Consider the following 17,764-nt stretch of genomic DNA (forward strand, 5'->3'; position numbering starts at 1 on the left):
GGATTTTAGACGATGTTATTTCAAATGGTAAACTGCTTGACTTTTCACAGTTGCAACATAAATATGGTCTTAATAAATCACAAAGCTTTAGATGGTTGCAACTGAAGCAGGCTATTCAGGAGGGGTTCCCTGAATGGAAAAATCTCAATAATCAGAATAGTCTAGAGTTCTTATGCTTTCAGGTGGACTTCTTGGGACACCAGGCCGCACAGTGGTATAAACTGATAAACGGATTTGTAAATAAAAAAACTAAAAATGGACTTAGGGACATTTGGAGCATTGAGATAAAGCATCAAATTACTGCGTCTCAATGGCCACAAATTTGGTCTTGGAGAATGAGATGTACGGTGTCCACATCTATGAGACAAACTTGGTTTTTCCTTTTACATAGAGCATTTTGGACCCCAGTTAGATTACAAAAGTTAGATAGCTCTAAGTCTAATAGATGCTGGCATTGTAATCTGGAAGCAGGGACTCTAGATCATTTAATATTCTATTGTCCCTGTATCATGGCCTTTTGGAAATCAATTTGGTCTCAAATTAATTGTTTACTAGAAAACCATGAAGCATTATCATATGATACAATTATGTTCGGTATGTCAATGAGAACAAAAAGTCAAATTTCATCAAGCAATAATAAACTTTTATTGATTATGACAGGAGTCGCCATACAACATATCACCAATAATTGGAAAAATTATAGTAGACTTAACTATACCTTCTGGTGGAATTCGTTGTGCCACATTTATAAAATGGAAAGAACAATTGCCATACAAAAAGGGAATTATAATAATTTTAAAAAGATTTGGGGGCCATTGACAAATTATTGCAATGATTAGACACCATTTTCCACAGAAAGTATATTTATACATAGGGGGGAGGGGGATGGTATAAAGTTATATTAAAGGTTTAATCAATAAATAAGAATATAATATTTATATGATATTTTTGATTAAAATATTTGTGGGAAGGGTGGTTGGGGAGAGTATAAATTTATGTATTTAAGATGATATTAGAAAGAAATTCAAGTGATGTGTACAAGTTTTAACTAATGTAATATTGTGTACTTGATGTAAGATGGAAAAATGAATAAAGAATTTGGGGAAAAAAAAATAATATTGAAACCTTCCATCCATATGACCAGCTTTTTTATCTATCAATTTTCTATGAAGGGAAACAGAACAAAATTAGTAAGTCAATATCTTTGTGTAGATAAGAATCTTGGGTCACCAGTGAGGCACAGGAGATACAGGCAGACAGTATTATACATCATTACCTTGATATGCTGGTTGCTACAGTCCCTCAGCAGTGGGTTAGGCAGGTTACTGCAATGCTTTCTCCAACTGGTGTACATACTGAGCACTACCTCTGCCAAGCCAGGTGGCCATTTCACCAGAAACCTCTGGCTAATAACCTTCAGGTACCGCATCATGAGCTCCAGAATACCACCATTATTCTGGTTGTCCAGCAGGAACTCATGAACATTCTGCTTTTCTGAAAATGAGAGAGAGAATAAGAATGGAAATGATAAAGAATAAGAGAGATCACAAGACAACAGAAAATAGATGCTGTCCTCTTTCAACCTTTTAGGTATCATGAAAGTTTTGTGGAATGTACAGCTCCTGGACTGTAAAAACACTGCATGAATTCTCATATGAGTACAACACACTTTTTTTCTTTTTTTTTTAGTTAGAAATCAAGCAAAATTACAAACAGATACAAATGTACAATTTTGATATAATAATTTAAAAAAACTGGAAATATATCTCCCCCCTCTTCCAGCCAAGAAATCCATACTACATCAACACAGCTCCACTATAAAGTCTAATTAACAGTATATTTAAGCATTTTGTGCTATCCACTGGGTATATACATCCCAAATTTTATTAAATACGATTATTTATCCACATTTTTGAGCTATTAGTTGGGACATAAGGCAGAAGTAATCAATTTTTTTAATACAGTACACCAATTTTAAAGATGGAATAAATGAGGTCTTCCAACTTTTTGCTATTAGAATCCTTGCTGCCATTAAGATATGTATTGCCAACTTATGGGTTTCTTTAGGTATCCCAGCTAATTTAAAATTAAGGAGGCACCCTTTAGCTATTATAGGGTATAGTATAGATGTTCATTTCATTAGGTTGAGAACAAGGGCTTCCCAAAAGGCAAAAATAGCAGGACACGTCCACCAGATGTGAAAGAATGTCTCCCTTTGCCCACAGTTATGCCAGCATAATCATCTCTCACCTTATAGATTTTCAATATTTGGTCTGGTGTATAGTACCATTAGTAAAAGAGTTTATACTGTTGACTCGAATATAAGTCAGGCGGCTTAATATTCAAGTGCCCTGCCCTGTCAGGCTCTGCACCCACCCCCTTCACTCCCTCCCCTGTCAGGCACTGCACCCAGCACCCTTCCTTTCTTCCTTCCCTCCCTTGTCAGGCTCTGTACCCAGCACCTTTCCTTCCTTCCCCTGTCAGACTCTGCACCCTCCCTCCCAGGCTCTGCCCTCTGTCCCCCCTCCCTGCCCTATCCTCATACCTCTGCTGATCCCTGGTAGAGGTGCAGCGGGCAGGAACAAGCTTTCTGAACTCCTGCCCCACTGCTAACCAGCTGCTGCAGATTGAGTTTTTTCGGACGCTGAGCAGCACCAGCAGGAGCGCGATTTGGAACTGCTGCTGGGTGCTGAGCGGCTTCCTTACTGGCTCCAACAAATTCTCACATTTCACCCCCCTGTCATAATTGACCTAGCACACAGAAAGAAGCTGAAGCCCAGCAAGAGTAAGCTGGGTCAACTGAACCTGGCTGAAAACCTGGGGCAAATTAAATAGGAGTAAATGGAAAACATTGTCTATTTGCAAACACCTTTACTCTATATTTTATCCATTCTTCTAATTGAACTTTCAGATATTTATTAAGGTGTGGCGTAGTTGTTGTAGCTTTGCTAGAGAGGGCCAGTGAATCATCCAGAGTGGTAAAGCACCTGTCCAATGCTGTACTATAGCCATCCATGGTTTATTTCCTGTCTGCCACCAGTATGCTACTCCCTGAAATAGGGCTGCAGGAATAATGGAAATGAAAATGTAGTACCTACATGCCTTCATTGTGCTTAAGCTGATATAGTATCAATCTGGAGATCCTGGGAGGTCTGTGTCTCCAGATAAAAGCAAAGGCTTTGTGAGTTAAAGATCTGAAAGATTTATTACGGATAACAATAGAGAGGGCCAAGAAAATATATAGTAACTTTGATAAGATAGTCATTTTACATAAAAACATGATGGCAGATAAAGGTCAAATGGCCAATCTAGTCTGCCCATCCACAGTAACCAGTCTCTCTTTCTCTTTCTGAGAGATCCCACATGCCTATCCCAGGTCCTCTTGAATTTAGACACAGTCTCTGTCTCCACAACCTCTTCCAGGAGACTGTGTTCCATGCATCTACCACTCTTTCTGTAAAAAATTATTTCCTTAGATTACTCCGGAGCCTATCAACTCTTAACTTCATTCTATGCCCTCTCATTACAGAGTTTCCTTTCAAATGAAAGAGACTCAACTCATGCACATTTACATTACATAGGTATTTAAACGTCTCCATCATATCTCTCCTCTCCCACCTTTCCTCCAAAATATACAGATTAAGATCTTTAAGTCTGTCCCCATGCAATACTTTTCATTTCTCTACATTGAACTTCATCTGCCATCTCATCGCCCATTCCCCTACCTTGTTCAGGTCCCTTTGTAATTCTTTGCAGTCCTCTTTGGTCCGAGCAGCACTAAATGGTTTGGTGTCGTCTGCAAATTTTATTATTTCGCACTACGTCCCTGTTTCTATATCATTTATAAATATATTGAATAGCAGCGGTCCGAGCACTGACCCATGTAGAACACCACTCGTGACCCTCCTCCAGTCCGAATAGTGGCCTTTCACTCCTACCCTCTGCTTCCTCCCCGCCAACCAATTTCTGATCCATCTGTGTACGTCTCCTTCCACCCCATGGTTCTTCAGTTTCCAAAGTAGGTGTTCATGGGGTACCTTGTCAAAGGCTTTCTGGAAATCTAAATCCTCTTTGGACAAATGTCTTCACCCTTCGTTGGCTCAAGTCCAACTTACATTTTAAGTCCGCTTGAAGAAGAAATAATTTGTGTACCTGCTTGTAGGTCACCTTCAGCTCATATCTGGAAAAGGTATGTAATTAAATCTAAAATCCAAATCCAGTGACTGTTAGGATATCCACAATGAGTATGTATGAAATAAATCTGGTGTGATAAGTAGCATTGTTCATAAGGTCATTTAAAAAACACTCATTGAGGCTCATATATAGTTACACTTTGTACCAATAGTGGGAGAAAAGCCTGGTAGAATAGAGGGATGGGGAAAGAAATTTCTCACCAGACTCCGTAAAGGTGGTAGAACCAAACGACATTCTGTGAAGACCCAAGTGCTGGAAGTCCTCCTGCTTGACCTCAGACTGTACCTCATCAATACTGAAAGGATCATCGTCTTCCTCTGGATCCAGCTTCTGAAGTCTGCAGAAAGTTAAGAAATGTTGCAAAACCTAATTATATACTGGAAGCTACAAGTCGCATCTGCTGAATAGCAAGGGAAAGGTGTAGCCAGTGATGAATCCCAATGAGAAAAGAACAAAAACACCTTAATCTACACAGTACAAGTATAATGGTAAAAAATCTGGACAGCCAAGGGAAGTTTATTATTTTAAAAATTTCTTTCAGCATCAAATTGGGGTTTATGCTTAAACTTGGAAGGAGTCTCTCTCTTGGGCTTTGCATAAAATGTTTTGTTTTGGGTTTTTTTGCTTCCGCTGAAATTGTGGAGGATGGAGGAATCTGGTATTACTTGAATTGTGCTATTCTCTCTCCTGCACACTGCTACCATGTTTCCCTGAAAATAAGATAGTGTCTTATATTCATTTGGGACCCAAAAAAGGCCCGAGGTCTTATTTTCGGAGTATGCACATGATCATCTCTCCCTCCCTCTCCTTCACCCCAATTTTTCCTCTTTCCTTTCTCTCCCCCACGTGCAGCATCTTTCCTCTCCTCCCTCTCTCTCTCCCATCCCCCTGCGCAGTAGAGGTTTACCCAGCTTCTATCCTTCTCTCCCTTGTGCAGCATAACACTTGCCCAGCTTCTATCCATCCTTCCCTCCCTCCCATCCCTTGTGCAGAACCCTTGAGCACCCTCCTGCCCCACCGCGCAGCCAAACCCCTGCTGACCCTCCATACTTCCCTCCCCGCCGACACGAGCGAGCCTTACCTTCAACCAAAGCTGCGTCGGGCCGGCAGCACTCTAAACCGGCTTTTGGCCATGTCTGTCGGGGATTTCACTCTGCCGCGTTACTGATGAAAAATTTTAAGCCAAACTTAAAACCTTCCTTTTTAAAGATGCCTTTATTCTTTAGTATTAGCTTCAGCCTCTTAATTCCTTGATTCATGTGAAGCTTTGAAACATCTAATACTTCTTTTGAAATGATTCCCCTTCTAATGTTTTTGCCACTCCCCATTTACCGTCCTTTTTTATTAATTTTACTTTGATGTATTTTAAACAACCTTTCCCTCCCTTTTCATGTACGTTAATCTGAATTCATCCAGTATTTTTTAATATTTGATAAAATATTGCTTTTATTTACCTATTTTAATTGTCCCTTATAACTTTTTATTTTGTACACCGTCTAGACACTTGTTTTGATAGACGGTATATCAAAAATAAAGAAACTTGAAACTGCCAGCCTGATGGTGCTTCAGTTGAAGGTAGGGCTCGCTTGCGGTTGGCGGAAAGGATGGAGGGTCAGCAGGGGTTTGGCTGCACGATGGGGAGGGGAGGGGGGGGCCGGGTTGAAGAGTTGCTGGCGAATCCCGGGACTAGGGCTTATTTTTGGGGCAGGGTTTATATTAAGACCTACCCTGAAAATGATGCTAGGGCTTATTTTTGGGGTAGGTCTTATTTTCGGGGAACACAGTAGTTGCCTCTATTTTCAAGGGTTCTGAGCTGTGCGAAATAATACAACAATTTATATCATGGTTTCATCCTTATAATGATATGCAACTGTGCTGCAAATGGACTGCAATCATTATACAAATTAAAACCAGAGAAATATTGTGTAGGTGGTCAAGCTGGTATGGCTAACAGCTAGGAGAAATGCTTTGTTTGAGCAATGAACAACTTGATAGACTGGGTGAGCCAACTGTTGTCAGTTTTGCAGACATCTACAAAGTTACTGTGATGGGCCAGCACTCCTGAATGCTGTGTCTCCTGCAGAAGTAGTGTTCACAGCTCCTCAGCGTCCCAACTACTCTACAACCATGATGCCTTGTGGCCTAACCGATGGTAAACATACAGAAGGTTCTAAAAGGATATGAAGGCTGTAATCCCTGTCTGAAGGACCTTGGCAATAGCTGGACCAGAATGAAGAGGGGTTAAAATTAAGAAAAAATATGGCAGATAGTGGAAAACAAAGACTTACTGAACTGCAACCTCAAAAGAAACCAGTTCTTATTAACTAGAAGCCCAAAGGAATAGCAATAAACTACTGAACATATATACATGAATGACAGAGGGTGGTACTCTACTGTAGAGCTAAAGGGCTCACTTTGATATAGGAGAAAGAAACCAGAATATTTCACTATCAACTAGAGCAAGGTCAGCTTGCAGACTGCAGTTCAAATGTGACACTAGCAGACTACAAGATATTCAGCTTGGTTTGGATATGACCCATAGATTTAAATGTCAGACATATACTGAAAATGGTATAAAAAATTATTTAGCAGCAATGAGAGCAAAAGACAGAATGGCAATACCTCCACAGAAAATCAAATAAACACTTGCACATTACCTTCTGACCTCACTACTACAGCTCTACCTGCATGGCCTACCCCAGGATTAAAATCTAGTCCCCCTGCCACCATTACAACATCTCTGGAGGGGTGAGAGCTGTAGAAACAGACCTGGAAGGCAAGAACTTCACCAGCAGCTCCTGAAAATCAATCTTCTCCTCCTTCTTACACTTGGTGTTTCGCACACGAGCTGAGCGTCTTTTGGCTGTCTCACCACAATCATCTGTGGTTCTCTTCCGCTTCACCCCTTTCCTGGTTTTGTCACATGTGGATGCATCACCTAGCAAATGAGTCCAATGGTTTCAAAATGCACACCTTGCAAAGTACCATGGCTAATTACAGGGTTTTGTTTTACTCTGTATACATATTACAAAAGGCTACAAAAAAGATTGAATTAACTGAACTACCATATTTTTCACTCCATAAAATGCACTTTTTTCCCCAAAAAAATGGGTGGAAATAAGGATGCGTCTTATGGAGCAAATACTCCCCCACCTTTTTATAATCACGGCGGCTGCTTCCTGTGCTGATGTCTAGCGGCAGAGCGGCACACCTAAGGCAGGCTCCAGCTATTCACGTGCCGCTCACTGAATGGCTGCCTTTGGTTCTTGCGAGAACTGACGGCATCCATTCAGTGAGCGGCATGGGATCAGGCAGGCGTGTGAATAGCTCACGCCTGCCTGAGGTGTGCCACTCTGCTGCTAGACATCAGCACAGGAGGCAGCCGCAGGATTAAACGCTGCCAGAAACACATCAGCACAGGAGGCAGCTGCTAGGATTAAAAAGAGGTGCCGGGGGGGGGGGCTGCCTGCCTGCCTGTGCCCTGCCCCGGCCTGCCACTAGACTACAGAGGGGGGGGGGGGGGGGGAGGAGGGGACAGGGTACACCATTTGGTTCAAAATTTTTTTTCTTGGCTTTTCCTCCTCTATAGCTAGGTGCGTCTTATAGAGCGAAAAATAAAAACCCGCTGCAATCTATTGGACCAAAGTTTGCTTTGCATGATGCCAATATGTGAATTCTTATTCTAGGGCTAATTTGTCACATAGGTGACGGCAAGTAAGAACTGCACATATAAACCTTGTTAAATCAAAGTTAGAACTAGTATCTCAGCAAATCCAAGGCTAGAGGCTCTGTTTCACAAGAACTTTGAGAGAACACGTTTTGCATACAAAGAAACATACAGAGGTCACAAAGTTAAGGGGATGACTTGTCTGTTTATCTGTATTTAGAATTGTAGTCATACTACTGTATCTGTTTATACTGGAATGCTGCAGCCCAAGAAATTCATTCTGGTTAGGACAGCTATTTGTGCAGCCTGTCTTAAAATGGATAAATTTATCCAGATAGTTCTATTATCAGCACTAGCCACACAACTTCTAGTTTCCCCCCTCATTTCAGTTCCCCCTCCTCTCAAAAGGCATAACCTTTGCCAGATATCAAGCTGTCCATAAAAAAGGTTATGCATCCCTTGGCCCTAAAAAAAACTTATACAGTTAACTTTGAATAGCGACCTCATATTAACATAGCAGATGAAGGCAGAAAAAAATCAAATCAACCCATCCATTTACCCAGTTATTCTAACCATGCCACCAAGGATACATCCATGTTGCCAAGGAGATACTCTAGCAGCCAACTAAAGAGAGTAACTGCCTGCAAAAATCTCTTTATCACGAATAGGTGTTTTTTTGGCTTCCTTCTTCCTTCCACCATTTTAGATAGATAAGAACACAAAATCCCCTCAGTCTACATACCACCCTTCTCACATCTGAGCATCCTTTCAGAACATGATCACCGTGACCCTCTGATCAGACCCCTAGGTATCAGATCATGCAAAAAAAAAACACAAAAAACCCCATTGCAGCTTCTCTGGGGAGCAGAAGTTCTGACTTGGGAATCAAATTAGTAGTTTTTAAGTGCTTACCCATCTGGGCTAGTCCCTAAGCTGCTTTATCTAACTGTAACCTGCCTAAAATGCTCCGTGCATAAGGTGGAAAAAATCTCATGAAATGAAGGAATAATATGACTGCATCCAGGGCACAGGCCCCTCCTCACCTAACAAGGCTACCGACTCCAGCAGACTCTGGCTTGGAATGGGTAGCACAGGAGTATCAGCAGCTAGAGGGGTAACTGGCTCCCTTATTGCCATTCCCATGCTGCTGCTACTGGGATTGGCCTGAATAACACTGACAGGAGTGGAGGTAGGGGAGAGAATCAAATGCTGAGCAGGATCTTGATACTCCGAGAGGTCAATTTTCTTGCCCAGACTGGGGCGTGGTGGCTCACAAGTAGTTAGGTACCGATACATAGCCAACAGGCTCTCTCCTAGACACTTCCACCTGTACCAGAGAAGAAACTTGAGTCATTTTTACCATCACATTTAAAATTTCTTCCACAGATAACACTCTCACTAGATATACCAAATACATGCATCCCATGCTCATGAGACAGTACATGCTAGACTAGAGCGTAGCCTAGGCCTGAGCCATGAAACATACGTGAAGAAAGGAACAGGCTGCACCAGTTTCAGGTCCGGCTTTTTCTCCCGCACCGTCAAAGCTTTCCTCTTTCTACGCAGTTCTAATGCTTCATCTATAATTGCCCTTGTCTCTGTCAGACTCACATTCACCTCATGGATTGACATGTCACTATAAGATAGAGGAACAATGAAACATCATAATATAAAATAAGGCACCAGAAAGTCAAGAGTCAGGTAATCATAGACCTGTGGTACTACCCAAAGCTCATTATTATTATTACATTCCAGATACATTGCCATTCTGTGCTACAATTGTTAACATATCTGACCATGCGACTAAAATCACCAGGAACAAAAAATGAGGTTATAATGAATTCTGTTGAAGTAAGCAATTTTTAATACAAACAGTCCAAATTCCATTTTTTATGTGACAAAATAAAAAAGCTACAGAAGTTCAAACATGCAACTTTTTCCAGACTGCTTATGGAACCATGATAAAGTCAGCCATTCTCCACATTCTGGATCTGGTACTTTAAAGTCACCTTTTCCCAGACATAATAATAATAATAACAGTTTATATACCGCAATACCGTTAAGTTCTATGCGGTTTACAATAGATTATACAAATACTTTCTTGTCCCTACTGGGCTCACAATATAATGTTTTATACCTGGGGTAAAGGGGGTTAAGTGATCTGCCCATGCGCACAAGGAGCTGCAATGGGAACTGAACCTGGTTCCCTGCCCACTACAGTAACCATTAGACTACTCCTTCACTCCTCACCATCATTTGTCACATTGCTACTAACTAGAGCAAGAATCCCTAACCTACACACAGGCAAAACCACTAAGATGTGCTTCAAAGCCTGTGGTCTTGAGCACAACAAACTCCAGGTAAAATTTGCAAGCTTGAGACTAACACACTGCAGAGCATCACAGGCGGCAGCACATAGATACAGTAGAATCATGATTAACCGGTATTCAAGCAACTGACACTCTCACCCAATCGCAAAAAAAAAAAAATCACCCCCGAAGCAGCAGCAGTCCTGAGCTGCGAACCCCCATCCCTCCAGTCCTGAAACAGTGGCAGCGGTTCTGATCTGCAAACCCCCCCTTTCCTCCAGCCCCGAAGAATCAGTAACGATCCTGAGCCAAGAACCCCCTTCCGTTTAGCCTTCCCTCCAGCCCCAAAGCAGCAGCAACAGTCCTCAATCACAAACTCCCTCCCTCCCTCCAGCCCCAAAGCAGCAGGAGCGGTTCTGAGCCATGAACCCCCCCCTCCCTCCAGCCCCTTAGTAGCGACACTGGTCCCGAGCGGTGTGCCCCCTCCTTCCAGTCCTCCCTCCAGCCCCGAAGCAGCTGCAGCAGTCCTGAGCCGCGAACACCCGCCCCCAGCCCTCCCCTCCAGCCCCAAAGCAGCAGCAACGGTCTTGAGCCACGAACCCCCCTCCCTCCAGCTCCAAAGCAGCGGCAGTGGTCCTGAGCTGCGAGCCCCCCTCACTTACCAAAGCAGCAACAACAGCCGGTCAGCAGAGATAGCACTGACAAGAGGCTGCTCACGGCCAGCCCCAGCAGGGCCTTTCCTCTGATGCATCACTTCCGATATGGGGCTGTCCGCAAGCATCCTGTTTTCAGCGCTACCTCTGCTACTTCAGTAAGTGAGGGTAGGGTCAGACCAGAAGTGTTTGGGGAGGGAGGATCATCAGGGTGCAAGGGAGGGAGATGTATGTATGCTGGACCTATAAGTGGGGGGAGAAAGGGGGAAGAGAAAGTGACCCATAAAGATGGGAAGAACAGAGATGGTCCTACAAGTGGGGATGGGAGGAATTATAGAGTGAGCTGGAAAGGGAGACAAAACGATTTAACTCTCAAACAAATAGAAAACTATAGTTATCCGGCATCCACAAAACCCCATGGGTGCCAGATAACAGAGTTTATATTTATGTTATGTTTATTATCATTTGTTATACCGCATATATCACAGTGGTTTACATTCTAAGTTACATTAAATACCGACCTCAGCAGCTTACATTCTAAATTATATTCCATATCAAAGAAAAATCAATTCCTAAAGAGAGATGAAGAAATGATAAAGACAAAAGAAATTACAAAATACAGAATCAAGGCACAAACAAAGAAGCAGCAAACAAAAGAAAGGACAAAATTAGGCCACCCCCACCAAAGAAAGATACCACTCCTGGCTCAGTAGTTGGCAGATGCATTCAAATTAGCTGCCCGATGCTGGCAGACTCCCACAGGCAGCTCGCAGCAGGGCCATTGATTCATCAATGTGGTCAGTTCCACCACAACCGCAGAACATCTGCAAGCCACAGGAGGAATGGTGCATAGCAGCCCCAGGACTCCTGACAGCATGAGAGGTTGCCGCACCAAAATCCACAGCCAGCTGCTCCAAAAAGGGCCAATGCCAGTCTGCAGCAGATTAGATGGAGCAAATCAGGGAGGAATTGGGGTCCAAACACACCATCCGCTCAACCCACAGCCACAATGCCGGCATCAAAAAGGGAGCCTCCAACCTCCGGCATCCTCCAGCAGTGATCTCCCCACAGCGACAAGAGGGGGAGGACCAAAAGGCGAGGTTGGCGGTTGTCTGCCAGTTGTTCCCTAGAGAAGGGCGGTGTCTGCTCTCTCATCGGGGAGGAGCTGGAGATGTCTAACTCTGAGTGAGGCTGTGTCGATGACTCCCCCGATCCTCCACCACTGGAGTCAGGCTGGCGCGAAGGAAGACAGAGCATTGGAGTGAGCTCAGAGTTTACTGTATTTCCCTAGCTTAAGCGAATATCCTACTTCTTTATGGAAAGATTAACAGCACGCTCTTGCTTGGTTTTATGTATTTTTGTTGGAATCATTTACATTGTTTTGCAAAAGTGACATAAATGTAGAACGAGAAACATCACAAACAAATGAAAGGATAAATTAATATTCAATTACTAAATTCTGAATCTTGGCTGCAAAATATATTTTACTGGCTAGTGTCACTAAACCTAAATGCTGCACTATGTGCTTTGATAAGGAAATCTGAACAGAATCTTTAACAGAATTTCAAAGTCATGCCAGAAATATGTTCTTCTAAAACACCTAAATGTTTGTAATTTAGAAGAACGTGGCATCTTCTGCTTACTGTTTTGCACCTCTAAAGAATGCATGACCAATGACATTCATATTTAATACATATGCACTGGAAAAGGCTACTGGTAATTACTGCATATTTACATTATACATGCTATTCCCTTGAGTTTCACAGCCATGCCCCAAAGGGCCTTTGACTCTAGCCCAAGTGAGAATTACTAATAGGGAAGACTGTGCAAGCAAAAGATGAGACAAAAACAATGACGGAGTGTGTCTGAGACATATAAAATAACCACTGGAAAACATCTGGATTTACCATTTCAGAAACATGCGGAAAGAATCTTTCTGTAGGCAAGGCTGTTCCTCAAAGATTTTCTCCTTTAAAACGAGACCTTTGCTATATCGGCAGTCCTTCTCCAAGGCCTTGCAGATAAAGTACAGACAGGCTGCAGAAGGACAAGAGAAAAATCAACCAATATATATATATTTCAAGTTTTTAATGGAATTTGATATACCGCTGGGAGAGCAGGCTGTCTAAGTGGTTTTTACCTTGCTAATATCTTTTTTAGTAGATAGGTGTGTCACTCTGGAAACAGTGGACAGTATGGTATTCTCCCCATGCTTGTGAGTCATGCAGTAGGAATCCAGGTTTTCAACTCCTCCTTTCTCCAGAGGGCTTTGCTCCCCCTTCAGTTTGTACCAAAGCAGATGATATAGCTCTATATAGAAACACATAAGAAGGAGAGGTACAAGGAGATTCCCCGAAATACATTTCTGTGCTGCTCTGAAAGTACAACACGGCTATATTCACCGGTCCCATTCACTATTTTATATACTCTTTTAAAGGTAGCCTCAGCCCCACCACTCCACCGCTATGTTAATTTGTCATTGCGGGAAGAATTATGTGGGAGCTCATCATTGGCTGCCTGTATGCATTTTTTATCAAAAATTCGTTTGCATTTGTTTTATAAGTACATCTACGGGACCTCATTGTTCTCCCAAGTAATATACTGGGGCCGGTTTTTGGATGATATTTTTCTGATATGGGAAGGAACTAGGGAACATCTTCAACAATTTTTTGATTATTTAAACTCCGTCGATAACAACATAAAATTCACTATGACATGCCATCAGGATAGGATTGATTTCCTTGATATAGCTATCACTGTGGTTGATGGTAGGATTGATACTTCTCTCTACAGGAAACCAGTCACACGGAACACGATCCTCCATTTTGATAGCTTTCACCCATATAGACTGAGGTTCAATTTGCCTATTGCCCAATTTCTCCGTGTCCGTCGGGTGTGTTCCACCTTGGGAGAGTTTAAGAAGCAAGCTAGAGCTCTCTCGGAGAGGTTTAGAGATCAGGGGTACCCAGAAAGATCCATAAGACAAGCCTATTTGAGGGCTAAATTTGCCCAGCGGGAGCTCCTCCTGCAAAAATCGGAGGTATCTCAAAAGGTTGAGAATGACATTCTCACTTGTGTTCTTCCCTTCTCTAGAGCGACAAATTTGGCTGTGGCTATAATGAAGCGCCATTGGTATATAGTACAAGCTCATCGGGCGTTGAGGGAGTTCCCCAGGGTGGCATACTCGAGGGGCACAACATTAGGGCAAAAATGTAATCATTTGAAATATGGGAGGACAAGGGAGGATCAGGGGGGTCAGCATATGAAGTGTGGCAGGTGCCAATGGTGCTCATCAACAATTGAAGGGGGGAGCTGGAAGGTCCCAGGGAGGGACACAATTTTGATTTCAAGAACAGATACAAATTGTTTGACACAAGATGTGATTTATGCCATTGTCTGCCCCTGTGAGTTAGTATATATTGGAAGAACTAGCAGGGCGATTCGGGTCAGATTGACCGAACACAAATCACGTATAGTGAATGGTGTCATCCAGGCCCCTTTAGTTGCCCATTGGATAGCATGTCAACACACAGTGGAACAGATCCGCTGGCATGTCATTAACCAGGTAGTTGGGAGGGATGGGGGTAAAGATCCATACAAACTCAATGAGAGCGAGCAGAGGCACATCTTCATGCTTGAAACTGTGGAACCACGGGGGCTGAACGGTGAAATCGAGTGGACCTCACTCATTGGATGAGGTCGGGCCAATGAGATTCAGGGGGAGGTAACCTCTATACTACGAAGGGAGGGATATTTAAACTCCGGGCTTAGACACCGTGGCCATCTTTCACCCTTAAATTTGTGGAGTCGGATGACACGGGCGTTCTTGGTGGGTGTTGAGTATGTTGAGAGTTGGGATAAGATTAATGCATGAAAGGGGGAGAGGGGACGGTTGTGAATGTTTTCAACAGCCTCTTTTCCTATCATTTCAGGGAGACCCTTGATACAGCACTTTCACAGTGCGAAACATGTCATGTCGGGTTTGACTCCCAGACGTTGGCTGAACAAAAAAAAGCTAAGTACATTGTCACTTTAAAATATAAAATATTTATTAAAATGATTGAGATAAAACAAATGCAAACGAATTTTTGATAAGTCCTCTCCAAACAAAAACAACCCCCGAAAGGGAAATTTTGGGAAGTTCAGTTCTGGACGCGGCAACCGCCGACCAAGCGCGAAGCCACAAGGTACAGCATGCGGCCACCAAAAGTCCCAGACTTAGCTGCACCAAGTCACAAAGAACAACCGAGAGGAACGAGGCAGTCATCTCAATCTTCACCACCTCCTGATCCACTAAGGACCAGTCATCAGACTCATGATCCAGGACACGCTCAGACCACCAAAACACGGTGCGAGCCACCAGCCCCACACAAATACCCCCAAGGCAGAGACATCAAAATTATACTTAGAAGTGTCTCTAACGTACGCTCCTCAGAGACCCTAAGAGCAGAACCGTCCATAACAGGCACGGTATGCCGCTTAGTAAGTGCCGAGACCACCGCGTCCCCCATTGGCGAAATTAAGGTAGCCCTATTCCCCTCCGGGATGGGATACCCATGAGCCAAGGTGCACACCAAACGAAACGGCGCCCGTAGGCCACTGCGCCAGCACAAAATCCCGAAAATCCTGACACACAGGAAAAGAGCGGGAAACAGGACAGACCCCCTGAAGCAGAGGGGCCCCCATACGCGGGGTCTCCGGTGGCGCAACTTCAAAAATGCAGCACCAAGGAGACCTGCTACATCAGGTCTAAAAACTCATCCCTCTGAATAAAAAGCGCACCACGGACGCATCTGCTCTGGAAGACGGGAAACCCGCCGCCCCGCTGCCAGCGGGCGTCCCCTCCAGAGGATCCTGGAAGCCCGCCAAAGCGGCCAGGTCCTCAATCATGCCAACATGCTACTCCGACCACCAATTTGCAATCCAAGCCCCCCCTGCGGGCGCTTAGATGAGGGAGGAGGAAGAGGGGACGCCAAACGAAAAGAGGGAGGCAAAGCCATAGGGGGCGCAGAGGGAAACCACCCCTGAAACCCCCCAGGTGCACATGGGACCCCCAATTATCTGCACAAAGAAAGAAATTAAATTGGGGGCAAAAAACCCCTGGGGGTCCCCAGGGACTCCCTGCCCCAGCAGGGGTCCTTGCTGAAACCTGCCCCTGTGTTTGCAATACAGGGGGCAGGTCACCTGAGGTTGCAGACAAAATGGAGGGGCCAGACAGAGAAAATGGCGAAGTTCCCGCCAAAAATGCTCCCTCCATTGCCTGTAGCGGCTGAGAAGCCTGAACAGTCCCAGCCGCTAAAACAGGCAAGTCGGCATCAGCTGTCAAAAAATCAGCTGAGAGGGAATCCTTCGGGGAATCCCTCCGTGGGCGGTTGGAGAAGACCGGGCTTCCCCACTGCTCCCAGCCGACTCGCGAGGCACCATCGGCGGGGAGCTCTGGGCGCCTGCAGCCGCTGCCGACGTAGCTCCACCACTTCACCGGCCCAAACTACCGAATTCAGTCTGGCCGCGAGTGCCTCGCGGCTGGACCTAATTGTGTCCCACTCCCCCGGAGAAGGGCACAATTGCTCCATATGCGACCTAACTAGAAACAAAGTGCCGGTTAGATGAAAAAATACAGTAAAAACCATTAAACTGACAGGGAAGCAACCCTGCAGACCGGCACTACCTCAGGATTTTTTTTTTTTACAGAACAGACTCCACAGGCTCTCGAAGCAATATGCCTTGCTTGATTTAGGGGGCAAGGCTTACTGCTGAGGCTCCTCTAAAAAAATGTGGGGAGGTGGAGGAAGTGGGAGGAGGGACCCCGCTCGAGACCCGCCGGGTTTGACACCCCCGAGGTCGGACGGACCCCCAAATAGGGCCCGCCCAAGCTCCGTCCGGCCAAAAACAGGGACTAGAAACCCCCTAAACAAATTCCAACAGCCCTACCAAGGGAGATGGGTACAGATCACTCAACACCTGCTGGAGACTGAAAGAAGACTGATGTAAATAGAGAAGGGAGTATATTATATACTGTCCCACAGTTTTGTTTTCAGTCTCCACCTGCTGGTCATGATTGGATATATACCCATTCGTAAAGATTAACCTCTACTGGTCTGGAGAGTGCTAAAGAAATATTTTTTTTTACAGAAAGGGTTGTAGACGTTTGGAATAGTCTGCCGGTAGAGGTGGTAGAGACAAAGACTGTCTGAATTCGAAGTGAAGGACAGGCACATGAGATCTCGTAAGATGGGATGCCTGGATGGGCATTTTAGCCTTTTTCTGCCATCATGTTTCTATTTTAAGGTTCTTTGGGGAAAATTTTGAACACCTTGCACAAAATGAGGTCAACATTTCATTAGGCCAGTGGTTCTTAAACCTGTCCTGGGGGACATCCAACCAGTTGAGTTTTCAAGATATCCCTAATGAATATGCATGAGGCAGATTTGTATGCCTATCACCTCTATTATATGCAAATCTTTTATTAGCAGGGGTCTCAAAGTCCCTCCTTGAGGGCCGCAATCCAGTCGGGTTTTCAGGATTTCCCCAATGACTATGGGGCGGGAAACTACGAGGTGACACCAGGAAATTCTTTTTCACTGAAAGGGTGGTTGATCGCTGGAATAGTCTTCCACTGCAGGTGATTGAGGCCAGCAGCGTGCCCGATTTTAAGGCCAAATGGGATCGGCACATGGGATCTATTCACAAGGCAAAGGTAAGGGAGGGTCATTAGGGTGGGCAGACTAGATGGGCCGTGGCCCTTATCTGCCATCTGTTTCTATGTTTCTATTTGCATGCACTGCTTTCAATGCATATTCATTGGGGAAATCCTGAAAACCCGACTGGATTGCGGCCCTTGAGGAGGGACTTTGAGATCCCTGTTTATTAGGGATATCTTGAAAAACCGACTGGCTGGGGATCTCCCAGGAAAGGTATAAGAACCACTGCATTATACAATT

At 44.2% G+C, this 17,764-nt stretch overlaps 1 protein-coding gene across 6 annotated transcripts in view; it reads right to left on the reverse strand.

Annotated features, from left to right (window-relative positions):
- CABIN1 (calcineurin binding protein 1) overlaps positions 1–17,764 on the reverse strand; it is a 223,083-nt gene that overhangs the window by 171,882 nt on the left and 33,437 nt on the right. For all 6 annotated transcript variants that reach the window (XM_033954800.1, XM_033954802.1, XM_033954803.1 and 3 more), the window contains exons 7-12: positions 12,731–12,860; positions 9,348–9,497; positions 8,905–9,188; positions 6,964–7,132; positions 4,395–4,531; positions 1,277–1,494 (exon numbers count right to left, since the gene is read on the reverse strand). In XM_033954800.1, coding sequence (XP_033810691.1) covers positions 1,277–1,494; positions 4,395–4,531; positions 6,964–7,132; positions 8,905–9,188; positions 9,348–9,497; positions 12,731–12,860 — 1,088 coding nt within the window. The remainder of the gene's footprint in view (positions 1–1,276; positions 1,495–4,394; positions 4,532–6,963; positions 7,133–8,904; positions 9,189–9,347; positions 9,498–12,730; positions 12,861–17,764) is intronic.

This window comes from Geotrypetes seraphini, chromosome 8 (assembly GCF_902459505.1).
Source record: "Geotrypetes seraphini chromosome 8, aGeoSer1.1, whole genome shotgun sequence".
Classification (NCBI taxonomy): domain Eukaryota; kingdom Metazoa; phylum Chordata; class Amphibia; order Gymnophiona; family Dermophiidae; genus Geotrypetes; species Geotrypetes seraphini.